At 37.7% G+C, this 18599-nt stretch overlaps 1 protein-coding gene across 1 annotated transcript in view; it reads right to left on the bottom strand.

Annotated features, from left to right (window-relative positions):
* The window catches only part of fras1 (Fraser extracellular matrix complex subunit 1), a 246426-nt gene that overhangs the window by 161891 nt on the left and 65936 nt on the right, over window positions 1-18599 (bottom strand). Inside the window, 2 exon segments of the mRNA XM_038703512.1 lie at window positions 1604-1696; window positions 5815-5922. Of these exon segments, the coding sequence (XP_038559440.1) occupies window positions 1604-1696; window positions 5815-5922 (201 nt within the window).

Raw genomic sequence — 18599 nt, 5'->3', positions numbered from 1 at the left:
AGAGAAAGGAGAAAAAACTGATTCAAAAATACGTGGGTGAATGTGGATAAGGAGGCACACCGTGTGAGGACATTACCTTCAATTTTGAAGACTGAAATGCAGTTGTAGGTTGTTTCAGCAGAGCAGTCTGCCCAGTTAAACCGATCTTCCTAGCTTTTTTTTCATCAGTTCATTCATATGTGTGCATACTAGTGTCAAGAAAATACCTCAGGCCAACATGTGTTGGTATAAAACCATATGGTTGTTTCCATCAGTGATTGACAGACCTGGACTGATGGAGTCCATACGTGTTAATTAGAGTTAGAGATACATCTCTTATATATCCATTTATGGATATGAGTTGTTCTTCCACTCTAAATGAGATATCAGCATGTTGATGTTGCCTGCAGTCTAAATGATAGAGGTGAGGATGTGACTTCACTCATTTTCTGAGGCATCAGGCTGTGAAACCTGCAATAAAGCCTTCTTTAGCCTGCATGAAATATTTCATTAGTATGGGGTTTAATGGAGAATTGGTCTAAATGGGTTTTCACCCTGGAAAGAAAATATTTCTGTTTGAAAATAACAAGCAAAATATGTTTATGCTTTGTGGCACACAGCCAGTGTGCTTTTTTCCCCCTTTAAATATTGAAAAATATGAATAAATGAATAAAAGAAGCAGGAGTGGTGACAATTTGTGAAAGCAGTTACAAATTGTCACTCCTGTTCTTCAGTGAAGATGCAGTAAAGCCCTTAAAAGGCCGTGACTCCTCTCCAAACCTCCTCCTGGTAGTTCAGATCTGTGTAAAGTGGCACTTCACCAGGGAAGTGATGCCAGTGGAATCTCCAAACCCGGCCTTGTTTTGTTAGAGGATGTGTACTGTCCAGCTCATTAAGCCGAGGCCACTCAATGGAAGATGAACAAGAGAGTGATTGTTTCTTTAGTGATAGGGAGGCAGGACGGGGTTGGGTCTCTGAAACCAGTTTTTCAGTGACCAATTTTAACAGACTTTTGAAAAATTATTTAAATTCACTCAAATCCATCGTGGACTGGAACTTTAAATATTTTACAAACACAAAGACAGGAAGAGAAAAACACAACCTATATACTGTAAGATATTTGAACTTGTCATTCATAAACAACATGCATTAATCAGCCTCAACCCTTCTAGTTTCAGGCTATCCCCCAGATGCTGGAGCCTGGCTGCAGGGATTTGCTCCCATTCAGCCACAACCAACAATGATGTTGGGTGATCTGGCTCGCAGTCTGCATTCCAGTTCATCCCAAAAGTGTTGGATGGGGTTGAGGTCAAGGCTCTGTGCAGGTCGATCAAGTTCTTTCACACCAAACTGCTCTGTGCACACTGGCATTGTCATGTTGAAACAGGAAAGGGACAGGAAACAGAAATTGTTGCAAAAGATTTCAGCATGTATGCAGTAGCAAAAAGATTTCCATGCATTTGAAGCCAGGGCCCTAGATAAACCATGAAAAGAGCCCCATACCAAAAATCTACAAGGCTGTATCTTTCTGTGCGCATAATAACATTTTGTAGAGGGGTGGATGATAGGTGGAAGAAAGAGCATGGAAACAGTATTTTCTCCCTTTTATGTCACTTCCACTTACTCCATAAATGACTCCTTCAAACTGGCAGGAGCCCTGGGATGAGGAGATGCACTCAGGACAGCACTTGTTGGCTGGGATCCTCAAACGCTCACCCTTTAGAAAAGACACACAAACACATATGAATACACACATACACTCCAAGCACAATCAAAATAACCAGAGACAGCAAGAGAAAGCAACGTGAGTCCCTTTCACCAGTATGAATATAAAACTTGTCTTTTACTATCTGACTATTTCCATCTAAATTAACCGACATGTGACATAAATAACAAACCAGCCTCTATCGGGCGTGCACAGCGCGTAGAATACAGAGCGAGTGCGGTGGAGGTATTATATTACAATACAGATTCAACACGCTGCCCTTCAGTTGCACTGCCTAAAAGCCCTGATTGAGATTGAATGTGTAGAAGGAAACAAATAGGAAAACAGCAAGGGCCAGACGCAGAGCTGGTGAATAGCTTAGGTGACGTTTATTTGAAAATAAACAAATGATAAATGATATGGGAGGACACAGAAGGAGGGGAGGAATACTATTTGTCTAAGGTGAGCGAAAACAACCCCCAGAGAGCTTCAGAGAATGTTTTGCGTCAGTCAAACAAGAGGAAAAAACTGAACAGAGCTACACCAAATCAGCAGCAGAAGACAAATTACGTGTGAACAGGCAGAAGAATGGCAACTCAATGTTTAAATAACCAAGTATGGGAAATAAAAGTGATGGAAAATGAGCTGTGCAGCAGGTAGTAGTTCACCATGAATAAACAGATATACCAAAGGTTTATATTGTTCTTTCAGATGTTCATTAATTGCCTACAAGTCCCCAAAATTTTTAAATAGAAACAAGACTACCAGCTGAATTTTGATGTCTGGAAAATTCATTTAAAAGCTACTTTGTACTCATAAATTAAGCACTAATAAAAACCTTGTTAATATGTTTTCATATATTTAGGCTCTTGTTTTCGTATCTCTTCTTCCAACCTTTTCATCTCTTAATTGTATTCTTTTCTTTGCTTTTTTCTGTCTGCTGCCTCAAATTTAATCACCAAAATAAATGGTGATAGTACAAGAATTTGATCCAATTTCAAATGTTATAGCTGCAAATAAAGAGAGATGGTTCAGGTTCAGGAAGAACAGAGTTAATTTATCACTGGAGTGTTAGATTCTTACAATGGTAAAACTCAAGGTTTACTACTCTTGTAAGTAAATAAACAATAATGTAAGTAAATGTAAGTGAATTTGAGATGTACTAGCCACTTTCCTGCCTAAATTAAAATATTTGCAGGTTCCAGCCTCTACAATCTAAGGATTTTCCTGTTTTTGTCATTTATGATTTTTGACTGTTTGAGGAACAACACTTTGGGCTCTGGAATGTTGCGATGGCCGTTATATAATACTCACACATTAGGATATTTATTTTGTTGAGGAAAAGGTACTGGAAAAAGATTTACTGTCATATACTATCATATAGATAAAAGATTTGATCATAATTGTTTTGAAAGTTCTACCTCAGATTTGTGAAATGAAAAGAAAGCTAAAGAAAAGCTTTTTTCAATTTTCACTCAGGAGCAAAAATCAGCCTTTAAACTTGAAAGAAGTAATGATTTGACATTTATCGTGATAATTATTGATATCGAATAGTATGATATCTTCGTATATATATATATATCGTAATAACATTTTTGGCCATATCGCCTAGCCCTAGATCCAAATCTGAATTTAAAGTCTTTGGGGGAGAAGCCAAACACCCCTGGATTTATAGACTCTGTGTAATAAGTATCATCTTCTCCATCAGTATGTATTACTTTAGAATATGCTGTTTTAAATGACAGAATGATGAAGATATGAGCAGCCTTATCCAAACACACACATCTGTGGTAGATGATTAGGCCAGAATGTAGAACATTACAGAAAAGTTAAGATACTCCTGTGAAATTTAGAGATGGATTTTAAAAAAAGAAATTTCAGCCAGTAGATAAAAGAAAAGCACTATAATCAGACAGGCAGATGATATAAAACCCTAATACTTTTTTTTTTATCGCAGGTGAGGTGAGAGGAAGTCACATTTTTATGAGGGAGCACACGGCTTGGTGAGCATGATAACAAATTTGTAATTAACATTGGATTGCTAGCAAGCAGAGGGGAATTCATTAGACATTGATTGTTGCCTTAGCTTAGAGTTGGGATTGGATTTGATTGGATTAAAGCACATTTAAGAAGAAGCACACAGAGAAACAGCCAGATAGACTGAGTGAAAGGGAGCTTTAAAAATGCGTTCCTGCAAATTCAAATAAGCCAAGGCTGGAAATAACAGTCTCCGAATAGTTGTCATTGTGACTAATTAAATGGTGCAATCGGCAGACTTCACTGCACAATAGTCTGTCATGTCATTGATTCTTGTTGTAAGGGCAGCTCACAAAGAGTTGCCCTTGATGAGCGATTAAACAAACCCTTGAAAGAAGATCTGCACTTCAATGTGAAATGGAGAGAGGGAGATTAAAATATCACAAAGAAAAATCAAAGCCAATCTATTTTATGATGGTTACTGTCCAGTAGCTTAAAGAAAATGCCCTCTAATCATCTAAATATAAACAATTATGGTGGGTCTGCATCTTAGTCATGTATAGAACTTTTCTCTTAAAGTTCCACCCTTTTTTGTGGAATTCCAATGGATCAACTGAAGTTTTAAGAAAGATTCTCAAAGGAAGAGCTGTTTTAAAGGAATTATTCTTTTGCTTTAAACTAAAGTTTTCCATGTGCATTACTGAATAAAGTATTTTAAGTTAATTATGTCAAGTGAAAAGGCAGGACAGACATTTTTTACTTTGTGAAATCTGTCCCTGCTTCTTGAAATTTTACACTAGTAGTATAATGTTACTAGTATATAATAAAGTTATATCCTGGTTAAATAGCTTGCATAAATCTGAACCCCCCACCCCCCAAGCTTTTGATGATCTTACTAACTGTAACTGTTTTACTAACTAAATAAATACAGTCTACACAAACTAACGTGGCGTTAACTAGGTTGACTATGTTAGCTTAGTTGCGTAACTGACATTTAAGCTTAAGCATTTGTTTAAGCTAATGTTAGCCATACCAGACTCATAATCTTGCTAATAACCTTACCTACTTGCATTTTAATATAAAGCAATATGTTAGAAGGGTGGAAGCTGATCTTATGAATCTTAAAGATGTGATTCTAAAGTTAACTTTAAGAAAAACTCATACCAGGTTAGCTAAGGTTAGCCTAACTGACGTTTAGCATTAAGTTAGCTAAAACTGAAGTTTTAGCCATCCGGGGCTAGGTATAGCTTACTCTTAAGAGCAATTTTACTCTTATTATTTAGTCTTATTACTTAGTCTAGGCAGACTTCTTACCTTTCAACATCATGAATGCCACAATTACAAAGAAAGGGAAAAGTACATTTTCATTATAGTAACTACCAAATGTCTTTTTTCCATTTGAGAATGCCCAAAGCTAACTTATTCTCAGAGGAGCTATGATCCTTTGACGACACTCAGTTCCTCAAAGAAATGTTTTGTATAAATATTTAAATAAAACTACTTTCTGAAATATTTTCAAGGTAGTTAATGAAGGCAGAATTTGTTATTTTCTTGTCAGTAAAATCTTGTGCAAGGACCACAACCAAAAATGGACACTCACAACAGTCAAAGCCTGATATATCTTCTTCCTCTGTGCCATGGAGCTCCACTGTTGTCCAAAAACTATTCGCTAATAACACATCAGTGGGCCACACTGTTGCACTGGGAGACATGTTACTTCATTACACACACACTGTTGTGTCTTTTGATTCAACCCCACATACAGCATCCTGCTGCCAGAAGTACTCATTAGCACACTGAATGTGTATTAACCTGCTACTGAAAATAGCCACCAAAAATGCACTGCTGCAAAGCATTTAGCCCTGTGTGAGTAAAGCTTGCCTTTTTTTAAATGAAATGAAAAAGCATAAATATATATAATATATCTATCTAAGCTTTACTTGCTTAATAGGAACCAATGCCAAAGACAGGGTAGGGAAGTTCTATTGAGACAATGACTACACTGTTGGTTTTGGTCTTTTCAAGGGATTTGTTGACAGCAGGAGAAATGTAGAATAACAAATTAAATATCCAATAAAAAAATACATTTCCTGTTGCCCTAGGTATGAATTGTCTGCAGTTTCCACCCATACTTCTCCCATAAAATGTCTTACCCTCTGGAAGTCACACTGTGGGTTGGGGCAGTGGGTGGGCCTGCATATGGCCACATTGCTGTAGCAGGTACACTCCTGACACGACTGCGGTCTCCATGATGTGTTGTTCTGTCAAGACAAAACAAAAAAAACGACATGAAACACTACTGAGGGCAGATTTGATTCATCACTGCAAAAAAACTAAATCACTCTACATTATCATTTCCTCGCACACCCATCTTTATGTAGACAACTGGGTCAAATGACAGTCAACATATAGGCTTATAATATGACTGATAAATAAGGTTTGTATTTTACCTGGCTGAAATACAATTTTTACCTTTTCCCTAAGGAAGTGTTAGGAGAAAGTTTTTTTCCCACTTGCTTTGAGATTTGCAGGTAATGTGTGGTAACTAGTTGCTTGAGTCTTTTGCATTTTGATTTACTAAATAGTTTTTTACCTCTGCCATCTAACTTTCCAAGATGAATTTTCTCCCGACCGTTGTTAACATTTATTTCAACCACTGTACAACATGCAGCTATCATGCAGTACAGATATATTTATGTGAAATGACAGTAAAACTGAATTTAAGAAAAACAATTTATATAAATCAGTTTCATATTCAAGGAAATCAGAACTGTTTTCTCATATTGCAGCAGTTTGTACTACAGGTTCTATGAGGTCCATGTTGGCTGAGTAAGGTTTTACTGCTCTAGTTTACTAAATGTTAGCACCACCATAAGAAAACCATTTCACACTTTGAACTCTTATCATCCTCTATACTTAAAGCTGTAAAACACTGAAGGATTTCTGCTGCAGGTGGAGTGAAACTGTTTCAGTCTTGATTAAAAGTGGTGAGGACCATGGCCAACGACACAATAAGATGAGATGAGATGAGAGAGGCAAAAAAGGCAGAAAAAGAGCAAGAGATCTCTTCTGCCAGTTAGCTGCAATCTATAGCATGCCTCCTATTTGTCAATAGCTCATAACACCGAGCTGACAATGTCTTATGCCTAGCTTAAAGCAAAAACTAAATCAATATTCCAGCGCCTGCTCAGATTGATAATTTTATAGTCCATAAATCAGATTAAGTTGGATGATTAATATCCCACTCATGACGGGAGTATCCAGGACCAGCTGAGCTTATAGAGTCAATAGTATAAAGCTGCAGTACCGGAGGCTGCAGTTTCAGGGCCTCCGCAATCCTAGGACCGCAGTTCTAGAACCCTAGTTCTTTTGCGACAGCTCCATCTAGTGGAGTGGTGGTGATAATACACAGCCACATAAAGGAGGTTAACCCTGTCTGCTAGCACTTCGGCCATGTGCAGCTGTAGGGTTAACCGGTTGACATGCATATAATCAGTAACTTAGGTTTAGGCACACACTGGTGGTGGTTGTGATAAGGGTAATTCGGGGGGCTGTAAAGAGTAACATAGCTAGCTAGCTAGCCAGTCAGCTAGCTGGCAGTATCAAAGTAAACAAGTGTTCTAGAATTGCAGTTCCGCTCTTAGGATTGCGGTCCTGAAACTGCAGCCTCCGGTACTGCAGCTACATGCTACTCTATGGAGTGGACACTTTCAAATGTGGAGACTTTATTTGAAACAGTAACTAAAGCGGGTATTTTAATGGACAGAAAGAATTTTTGTCATTAGTGACTACCAGTGGTAATGTCAAAAAAAAATAAAAATGCCACTGGCACAGAAATCACTGACCACCCAAAACATCTACTACAAATCTGACCCTGAGATACTGAGATGAGTTGGATGCTACGTCTAGATTGCCCACATCACCAGGCCAGTCTCACTTGTCTACATACAGAAACGTATATGCCATCAAAATAATTTGCGCTATAATCACAACAAAACTTCTGCCAAATATTCTGCCTTTAAGGCTAATAGAGCACTGCAAATGAGATAATTCCATTTCTTTCCTGTTAATTTATGAATTCAATGAAAAATAAAAGAAAAAAAATGCTTTTTTTTTTTTTTTTTGAAATCTGAGCCTTCATGGGTCTAATTAGGTAATTTTACACATATCCAAGGTTAATATTTATCTATAACCAGTGTTATGCGCATGGAGGTCTTACATTGTGAGGACTCAAGCCCTAAAAACGAACCACGTCAAGCCTTAAAAATATTTGATAGAAAACCGCTTCCATATCATCACTGCTAAATCCTGCAGAAATATAACCTGCTAAGCATAAAAAAAATTTCTGAAGTTCAAATAAGCCTGTGCTATATAGTATAAGATCCAACATGGACTTGCCCCACCCCGACTAAAGCCTAGTTCACACTACACGATTTTTTGCCCGATTTGCCGCTCGGCGACCGTCAGGCTGTGATTGGGAGTAAATCAGGGGTTGATCGGCAGTCACCAGTCGTTATGTGTCAACTACTCAATGATGCGTCAAAACGGCTCCCCAACACATTTCTGACACATCGCAGACGTCTGCCAGATATCTAGCATGCCAAGTACCATATCTTGTAATGTTTAGCTGTGTTACCTTGTACTGTGATGACCTGATGGGGGACTACAGATGTAAAACAGCCTTTGGGCTAATTCTGGCATATTTACATTGCTGAACAAATTATAAATAAATAAATAAATAAAAAAAAAAATTTTAATCAATTACTAGCAACTGTAGAGGTATACGTGTCCCTTGCATAAAAGATCATTTATATTTCTGGTTATGATGCTAATGTACTCGTCAAGTTCATTGCTGAGATCAGAAAACACGGCAGCATTGCTACATCAGAGACGGGTCAAAAAACTCTTTCAGAACAACACATTACCATCACATTACCTACACAAAAATTAGCAAAAATGACAAGTTGTTATAAACTGCATTTATCCTTTACAATCTGTGAACCTTTACCAAACCATTAATTGGAATTTCTGAGCCAAACCTAATTCCTATGGTGCTTTCAGACCAAAAACGAAGCGAGCGTTTGGGGCGGAGAGTTTACATACAAAGTCAATGCAAAGGCGCGTAGAGCCGGTATTTACTGTCGGGCGGCGCGAAGGCAACGCAAAGGAAGCTTGAGTTGAAAATATTCAACTCACACAAGAAAGTCGCATAAAGCTGAGTCGCGATAGCCTATCCACGTTGAGATTGTCCGGTCGTTTTTTCTACGGCGTTTACTCGCGGGAGGAGCTCGGAGTTAACTGCTTTTATTAAAGTAGCTTTTTACTTTAGTTTTTGTGATTACAACGTTGATTTATCTTAACTGGAGCTTCTCAGCTGCTAGCTTCCGTGCACATCCGGTTCCAGTGTTGTTGTTAGCGTCATTAGCTCTGTCGGACTACAACTTCATATTCATCTAAAAACCGGACATTACTTGGAGAAAAGAAAGCGAGGAAGTTTAACTACCTGGTGAGTTCAGAAAACATGTGTCTGTAACTTTATTACAGAGTTAAGGTCCACAGGAAAGTCATGCAGTAAGTATGCCGTACAATGTGGGAGTAGCTATAGGTCATGCTGAAAGACACAGACCACAGAATCACCACAGAATGAAAATTTAATTAGGGAAAGCAGCCAGCTGAGGGGAATGGCACTCCTGGAGAAAGCATGTGAGCTGATATGTTCCCTATAGCGTGGTTTAAGCTATTTATAAATGTGTTTAATTGTGAGTTTGTGAGTGTGCATCTCTGCAAAGCTGTGGACAGATGTGTAATGAGTTTCATGTAAGGGCAAACATGCCGTGGGCAATCTCAGCACACAACATTTATGCTCCAGCTCAGGGAGGAAGAGGAGCGACCTTCAGAAGTAAAGAGAATGTGGGTGTCAACCCAGTGCTGCAGTTTTCCCAGGAAGGCTTTCGTTCCCTGTAACAGAATCTATTTAACACAGACACAGACCATTTGAGATGTCCACTACTGACAGTTTTAAGTAACTATAATGTAACCCATCCACCATTATTTAATGTACTTATTTCAAACCAAAACACGATCTTCTCCTAAACCTGACCAAGTAGATTTGGTGCCTAAACCTTACCAAAACCATGATCTTTTCCCAAACCCAAAGGTGTTTCATACGGACACCGAAGACCATATTAAGGGTACTTGAATTGGTCTGAATCTGATTTATGGACTGCTAGACCCAGTTTTAGATATGCCAAAACAAAATTACCAAAAACATTAATTTTGGTGCAACATCAAACACAACATAAAGGCGAATACAAACATAGTCAAAGAAAGATGCAAATCCAGGTCCAAGATGAAAATTCATGAAGACTCTTCAGCTTAAGTTGCAAATGTTTCAACTTGAGTAAAGCCAAAGCCCAGAGGGATTTCCAGCACAGGTACAGGAGACCACAGTGACAGCTGTCTCACCCATGGTAATGAGTCGTCATGAAAGCACTCCACTGACTGCTGCAAAACTAGGGATAGTGCTTTTGACCTGGGTCTAAACTTTAACACTGTTAAGTGAAATTAAGTAGTATTTGTTAATGTTTATATTGATATTTCTCTCCAGGCACCTGGTCATTTTGCAATGGTGAGCCACCCTAACACCTTTTCAAGGAGCTAACAGTTAGCATGCATTCCTAATGTGTGCATTCTGTTACACTTTGTAATCGTGTTGTAATCAAATTCTGCAAGTGTTAAAATAAATGTTTTAAAACACCACACATGACCATCTTTATTTTGCAAACTTTATTTTCCACGTATTTTTTAGGAATATGAAAGAGATATATTTACACCTTTAAAATGTTATGGGGCTAACATTTGTGTAGTTAACAAATGATCCTTATGATGTCTAACACTACATTAAAGTGTTAAGAAAAACTAGCACTGGTCAGTGTTAATAAGAGTTAAATAAAAAAGTCCATAAAAGAGTAAAAATTAGTAATACAGTACAAACACTCACAACACAACTCTTTGGTGTGGACCACACTTTAAAAGTGTTAAAATCAACTCTGACAGTGTTAATTTGGGTATGCTGATTTTATTGTGTACTAACAGGGTGTTCCAATACAAAAAAGCAGTCCGGCTAAGATACAAAACCAAATTCACTGCGACAGGCACTCAGAGTCACACCCCTGTTTGGGATAATGAAAATAACTAAAGCATATCACCACAGAACTTCCCCAGTTAATGACTTACATCAAGAGTATTTTCCTCTGAAATGTGCTGTGTAAATATGCAGATTAGCTTGTTTTGGTTAATATAGAATAAACCTACAGATGAAAATAGACCGAGGTTATTAGGCTTTAAACCAACACCATCTAAAGGTGTATTCTTGAAGTTTTATTTCCATTAGAGTAAAAGAAGCCATGGAAGTAAAATAGACCAAAGTCTCAAAATTGACCACTCCATGAAAAAGCGCTTTAAAGAGTAACTTGATAGTTTTGATGGTAGGCTCCTCATCTAATAACTCTCCATTCTATAAGTTTGTGGTATGCTGACAGATCCTTACATAATACAGACAGCACTCCCTCAAATGTGAAACTAAGTCCATGTCACCATCAGTAATTGTGTGTGTGTGTGTGTGTGTGTGTGTGTGTGTGTGTGTGTGTGTGTGTGTGCATGGTAAATGAAATATAATAGCAACAATAATAAAGTATTTGATCAATACCGTAATGTATTAAGGCAATCCAGTATTCTGTTGCTTGGCTGTGCGAAGCTGAAGGTTATCTTTACTCATTTGGCATCTTGCTTGTGAAACAAAATACTAAAGAAGACCGTGGTCTCTGTGTGAACTGATTATTTTGTAGAAAATGCCCTTTTTTCATTTGCGCCCCTGCCCACTAAAATGTCTGTGCACGTCCCTGGGAAGGGGAACTGTCTCTCAGGTAATGTTATGACTGCAAAGAGCAATTCACATGATAGAGTGAGATCAGTTTGTCATGCTGAATATACCAATCCCTCTCAGTCTCTGTTTGCATTTAAACAGACTAAGATATCTGCCTGTAGCCTTTTCTGAACTTTAAGTACAAAAAGTATCTTCCATGCAGTCACTGTGAAAGGGCCAGCGTGACATCCTCATAATACACCTTTCAGCATGGATCCACCATACCAACCAATCTCAAGCTCTCGAAAGTTCTGACAATCTTTTTTTTTCTCCATCTGATAGCTTTCTAACATATTAAGAAAAGGTTCAAAGCAAACACATAAATGGAAAATTGTTCTGATTGGACCGGAACAGCAGAACTCCAGGCTAATTCTTTTCTTTGGAAAAGTGGCTGTGTATAAAACGTTATCAAAAATCTATTCAAGTGAAAGCAGGAAGATTGATTTCAGAAAGTTTCAAAGTACAATCAAATGAAAAAGCTATTAAATTACAGGAGAAAGTACAAGTATTATAGATAAATACAGTGCTTAGGAGATAAATGTCCATTTGTACATCAAGAGTTGAGTGGGAATTTGATTTGTGTGATATTTTATGCTTTGTAGGTGAGAAAAAAAAACAAAAGCTCCAGCAAATCCCTTTTAATAACAGAGACAGAGGCATTCCTTTTTTACACAGATTAAGAAAAACGATTGTACATCAAAAATAATGAATTTTGACAGCAGACAGCGGTCTGAAGCCGTGCTTTCGTCTAAAGTTTTTTTATGTTTAAATAGTCTAGTGATCAGAAAAGATCTCTTATGGAGATTTCAAACAAGAAACAAAAGTAATTTTCTCTCCAATATAACTGCCCCTTTTGTATACAACCTTTGGTATGTGTGCATGTGTGTTTGTGTTTAGGTGGTGGGAGTGTCAGATGATATTAATAACTTGTATGTGTGTATTTGTTTGTAAAACAAGAACGTGTACGATTCGGATTGCTTTACTAAATTGGGTAAAGAGGTCATTGGGGTTAATAATAAGTCCGTGTGCATGCAGGTATGCCTTCAGAAATATGTTTCCTGTTATGGCTCTTTGGCTGCCATTCATGTCAGTAAGTCTTTCTTAATAGAGCTGTTTAAAATTAGCACTGCAGCTCACAGTATAGGTGACTTGGCTCTGACTGGACTTCGTGCCGCTGCTCAGAGGGCGAGTCGATTTTAGCACAGGTCTCAGGGGGATCGAGGAGGTTACCCTCACTTCCAAATCCTCGTCTTGTTTGCCTCCTGAATAGACCACAAGAAGAATGGGATTGACCCCAGTCTCATTGTGAACACGGACCTCTTAAAGCGGCCAGGGCAGGGGAGAAAAGAGATTCAACGAAACATGGGTTCGCCATTATCCGACCTACCCCTTCCTGCTCTGACAATTCCGAGCCAGGGGAGCTATACAGCAGACAGCAGCGTGAGTGGTAGTGGCCCTTCCTCCCCTACTCCCAATTTGATTGTGCCCAGCAGGGACCCATACCTGGGATTTATTGATTAAATGTCTGAGGAGTTGGGGGCTTATTTAATTCCCCCATGGAGAAAGATATGTGCCTCAGATTTGATTTAGGACCAAATCAACTCAGCCAACGTCGCTGCACGTCTCCAATTCCATAAAGAAAAAAACAGATTCATAACTTTCACAGAGAGTACATCCTAGAGGCTGTTATATAGGGAAGAGCTAAGTTTGAGTTTTGCACTGTGGGACTGGCAGGTTGTCGGTTTGAAGCCCAGACAAGCTGAATTGTGTGGATGGAAAAAGTGAATAAAGACAGTATCTTTCTGGGCTGAACTACAACCAGTGCAGAGCACCAAATCTAAGAAAATTGATAGTCATAATAAACAATATGTAAATATTTTATGTGGAGGATTACCAAAATGTACACAAAACAATGGATAAAAAAAATTCTAGCATCCACATGATATGGAAGTGATGAGCAATGTAACACTGTACAGCTATCACTGTAAAGCAGATGCTCACTTGAAATAGGGTGCCTTCAATTGGAGTCATGTATCATCTTACAAGAAGAGACTATATGAATGACCGTGAATAATTATTTTCATTATCAATTGCAATCAACAAGTCATTTATTCTGTTAATTGTCCCAAAAATGGTGTCCATCTAAGTTCCAAATGCAAAGGTGATGTCTTCAAATTGCTTATGTTGTCTAACAGTCCAAAACAAAAAAGTTTTTTAGATTATAATGATGTAAAACTGAGTGAAGCAGCAAATCTTCACATTTAAGAAGCTTGAACTTGCAAATATTTAGTATTTTAAATTGCTTAAGGGATCAATCAACTAATCTTTTTAGCAACGCAACTGATAGCTCTAGTTCTCAAGTTCTAAAGCATGCTGATATATCTTCCAGTTTTCAAAACTTTTGTTTCCAACAGTATTAACCACTTGAATGCCACATTTAGGCCTAAACTTGAAAGCAGCAACAGTTAAAAAATCAGCTACATTAAAGAAAAATTATTTTAAAAACAAAAAATCAAGGGCTGCAACCAAAGCCTGATTTATACTTCTGTGTCAAATTGACGGTATAGCCTATAGCCCCGTACCCTACGCAGTAGCCTTCGCGGTAGCCTGACATGCACTTCCTCAAAAATGTAACTACATGTCAGGGCGACGCAGGTAGCCCCGCAATGCCTCCGAGCCAACAGGAAGTGCTCCGTGCTTTGAAGTAAATTTTACTAGCGGCCAATCCAGCTGCTATAACACATTGGATCAATATATTTGAGCATCACAACCATAGACTATATATAAAAAGGTCACAACCCAACCAAAATGACTCGATAACAGCTGTACGTATATAATTTTACTCCCATTCAAGTTAGCGGAGGGCTAAACCGGAAGTTAGCCTGCTCAGCCGGCAAAAGTCACCACAGTGGACGCTGTACCGCTACCGCCTACTAGTGTTTGTCAGTGTAATTGCAGAACGATGCAGACACTGCCGCACGAGTATAAATGCTTGATGCAGGAGTATAAATCATGCTTAACAGTTGTTTTTCATATCGATTAATCTGCCAATTATTTCCCAGATTTATCTATAAATATTTTTTTCAATAAAACTGTAAGACATTTGCCTATTATATTTTGCCAGGTGACCATGTTTTGTCTGACCAACACTCCCAAAACCAAACATATTCAGTTTGCCATCGTATGGCAAAGAAAAGCATGCAATTCAACACATTTAAAAAGCTTAAGAAATATTTAAATAGCAGAGGGGGCACAGGGGCCCCTGTGTTCACCTCAGTTAACTGGGAAGTTAAGTGATGGAAAAAGTGCAGCTTTAACCTCCATTACTTTGTTCAGCAGCCAACATCAGAAGACTTGGGTCACACTGGGAAGCTCCCAGTGGGAAGTGTGTATTGCTGAATTAAAATCACACAGGATGAAGCTGAAAAACAACCTGCACCATCGAGTCAATTCTCCCTGGATAAATAAAGAGGGAGGGGAGGACACTGTTGACACTACACTGCTTTAAGTAGCAGATTCAATTAAATTCCAATCAAGAACAAAAGGCAGAGTCAAACATTAACAGGGCACAGTTTTGTGGAGCTGTCAGTTACACTAGTTGGACTTTCCTATCTAAGACATGGGGAAGGGTGAAGAAAGGCAGCATGGCAGCCTAGCAAAACGTAATTGGGCTTTAATTGGATAGAAACTAAAGCTATTACTGAGGCAAATTCAATCTGGGGACGTGATGGCTTACAGTGCCCAAACAGCTCTGCGGTCGACTGAGACACTTAAGACGGCTGCAAAAACACTTGAGCTTCTCCTTGAGGGGAAACCTGGTTCTGTCAACACAGCTTTATATTTACAGCTGATCAACCTTATCACATCTGTATGTACTTCTGTTTAGAACAACATATAAGTAGGTTGGAGTTCAGTAAGACAATGCCTGCTTATAGCAGAGAAGAGTAAAGCTGCAATGATTAATCAATGAGACAAGTAGTTTTGATTATCGATTAATCGGTTTAAGTAATGTTTTTAAAAAAGGCAAATTTCTCCGGTTCCAGCTTCTTATATTTTCAGGTTTCTTTACTCCTCCATGACAGTAAACTGAATATCGTTGGGTTGTGGACAAAACAAGACATTTCAGGACATCACCATGGCCTTTAAGAAACATCGATATTTTCACCATTTTCTGACATTTTATAGACCAAACAAACAATACATTAACCGAGATAAGGAGGGTGAGTTAACCCCAAGTCGATATTATTATAAGATTAATAATCAAATTAACAATATCTAGTTCTACATTATCCTATTTCTCTGATAACAGAAAGTCTGTCTCCTTTCTTTCTTTCTTTCTTTCTTTCTTTCTTTATTTGAAAGGGGACAGTGTACATTAATCAACATTAAAACAATGTAAATGTACCCGAGTTAGCTAAAAAGTGCTAATTTTCATCGGTAGTCCCCCAGCCAGGTGTAAAAATGGCAGCCTTAAAAATAATCGCAGGTATAAAATCACAAGATAAAATTACATACAGAACATTATGGTTAAGAAATACAATTCATGTAAAATAATTATATAATATTTAAATGCTCATAGAAAACATTAGTGCCCACAAGTTTAGCTCTCTAAAAAGCCATTTCTTTGCATTCTTTTTGAATGAAAAGAATGACAAAGACTCTCTGATGGTTTCAGGCATTGTGCTCCATTGCTGAGCTGCTCTCACAGAGAAGACAGCCTGACCAAAAGCTGTTTTTTTTCTCCGGGGGATAATGCAGTCTTCCCTCACTGCCCCTCTAGTTACTCTGATCTCACTGGATCTAAAATGTATAAAGTCGCATAGTGGAGGAGGTGCTAATCCATTTCTGATTTTATAAATTAAACAGATGATTTTGAATTTAATGAGATTGTCCCAGGTAAGTAACTGATATTTCCTCAGAATACTACAGTGGTGGTAATGGTATGTTTTTTTATCCAGTATTTTTAATGCTTGTTTGTATAATGTTTCTAATGGTTTTATTGTTGTAGAGTGAGTATTGGACCAGCTTATTAAACAATATGTTATGTGGGATAAAATAATGGAAAAGAAATATGATTTAGCAGGTTCAGTTGAAAGGAAATCTCTGATGAATCTGAAGTTTGCTAGACTGAACTTAATCCTATTACTAACTTTTTTGATGTGAGTTTTGAAATTGAGGTTTGAGTCTATATGCAATCCTAAATATTTGTATTCTGTGACGACCTGTAATCTTTCTCCAAATATTAAAATTTGGGGTTTTATATTTATATTGTTTTTTGAAAAGAACATGGTAACTGTTTTGGATATGTTTAATTGCAGACAGTATTGCTCAAGCCAGGTTGAGATCAGTGACATGGCCTCTGTTAGTTTTGAGGCAACTTCCTCTGTGGATTTTCCATGGGCCAAGATAACTGTGTCATCTGCATATCAAAGTGTCACTGTTCTTACACACAGATGGGAAATCGTTAATGTATAAACTGAAAAGAATTGGACCTATAATTGAACCCTGTGGAACACCAGTTGATAATAGTAAGGGGGCAGAATTATATTGGTCAATTCTTACACTTTGTGAACGAGATGAAATGTATGAATTAATGAGGCTAATGAATTTGGAGGGAAAATTAAATGCTTGAAGTTTGTGCAGTAAAACTGAATGGTTAACTGTATTGAATGCTTTACGCAGGTCTAAAAAGATTGCTCCCACTATCCCTCCTTTGTCCATATTTGATTTAACCTTTTCCAGAAAATAACATGTTGCTGTCTCTGTAGAATGATTAGCCCTAAATTCAAACTGTATTGAGTTCAAAGGAAAAGAACTGCAATTAAGCTGATTGGTGATTTGTTTAGCAACCAGTTTTTCCAAAACTTTAGATACTGTTGGCAAAATTCTAATAGGTCGGTAATTAAATGTAAGAAGGGAGTTACCATCTTTAAATATGGGAATGACACTAGCAAGTTTCCATGGCTCAGGAAATTTCCCTTGATCTAGTGACAAATTAATGATATGTGTTAGTGGACCCATAATTGACTGACCTATTTGTTTTAGCATGAGTGTGTCCATCCCATACACGTCTTTTGCTTTTGAAGACTTAAGCTGTGTAATTGCCTTTTCCACATCGGATATGGATAGCTGTGTTGAATTATTACTGGAAGAAGTTTTACCTGTTAGTTTATTGATCTGTTCCCAAATAGCTTTTGAGTTTCCATGACAGTTTTTAATAATTGTGATAAAAAAGTCTGCCTTTGCTTTTCGTAGTTGTCTTGTCACTTTATTCCGTAACGAAGCAAAGTTTTGTCTGTCACAAGATAGTTTTGACTTATTGGCTTTTTTAAGGGCACTGTCTCTGTCTTTCATTAATTGTTTGATATCATTACTGAGCCAGGGAAAAGAACACTTTCTGTTTTTGTGTTTAATTGTCACTGCACTCCTGTTTGAAATTAAAATGTATTTAGTAAGATCTTTTTCTAATAAACCAATGCTACATTTTATCTCTATACATTACGAAGAATTCAGGGAATTATTTATGAAAAAACACAAACAGTAACAATATAGTAATAATATTTAAAATGGAGTTGTGAGCAGCCTGATACATCTGCTCAAATTCGGTTAAGGGGCACTTGATTTATGTCTGAAAATGCACCAGATGGACAGTTGGTCTCCCTTTGGTCACATATACATGGATCCAAGCCACCACAGTAAGTTCAGCATTAGCGGAGACAGGGTATGGTTGTAACATGGGGACAGTTGTAACAACATCAATTCCACCAATTAGAGATAAGACAGGAGTTAGGTGATCATTTCAGTATTTACCTACTTCCTCCCCGATCAGGCATGGTGGTTATATGGAGAAAAAAATTATTTTGAGGTAAGAAAGTACATTTTTTGTGTCTATAATACTATTGCAGATCAAACTGTTTGACTTGTATTAGAGTGAAATGTCGTTTCTTTGGCAACATGTGATGCATTTTTTTCTTTCTAATTTCAAACTACTATGCTAAAACCAGCTAGCTAAAC

This window comes from Micropterus salmoides, unplaced genomic scaffold (genome assembly GCF_014851395.1).
Source record: "Micropterus salmoides isolate LMB-PRFRI ecotype aquatic unplaced genomic scaffold, ASM1485139v1 Ms_hic_scaffold_7, whole genome shotgun sequence".
NCBI classification, from domain to species: domain Eukaryota; kingdom Metazoa; phylum Chordata; class Actinopteri; order Centrarchiformes; family Centrarchidae; genus Micropterus; species Micropterus salmoides.
The sequence above is the reverse complement of the archived record's forward strand: the minus strand, read 5'-3'. Positions and strand labels throughout refer to the sequence as shown.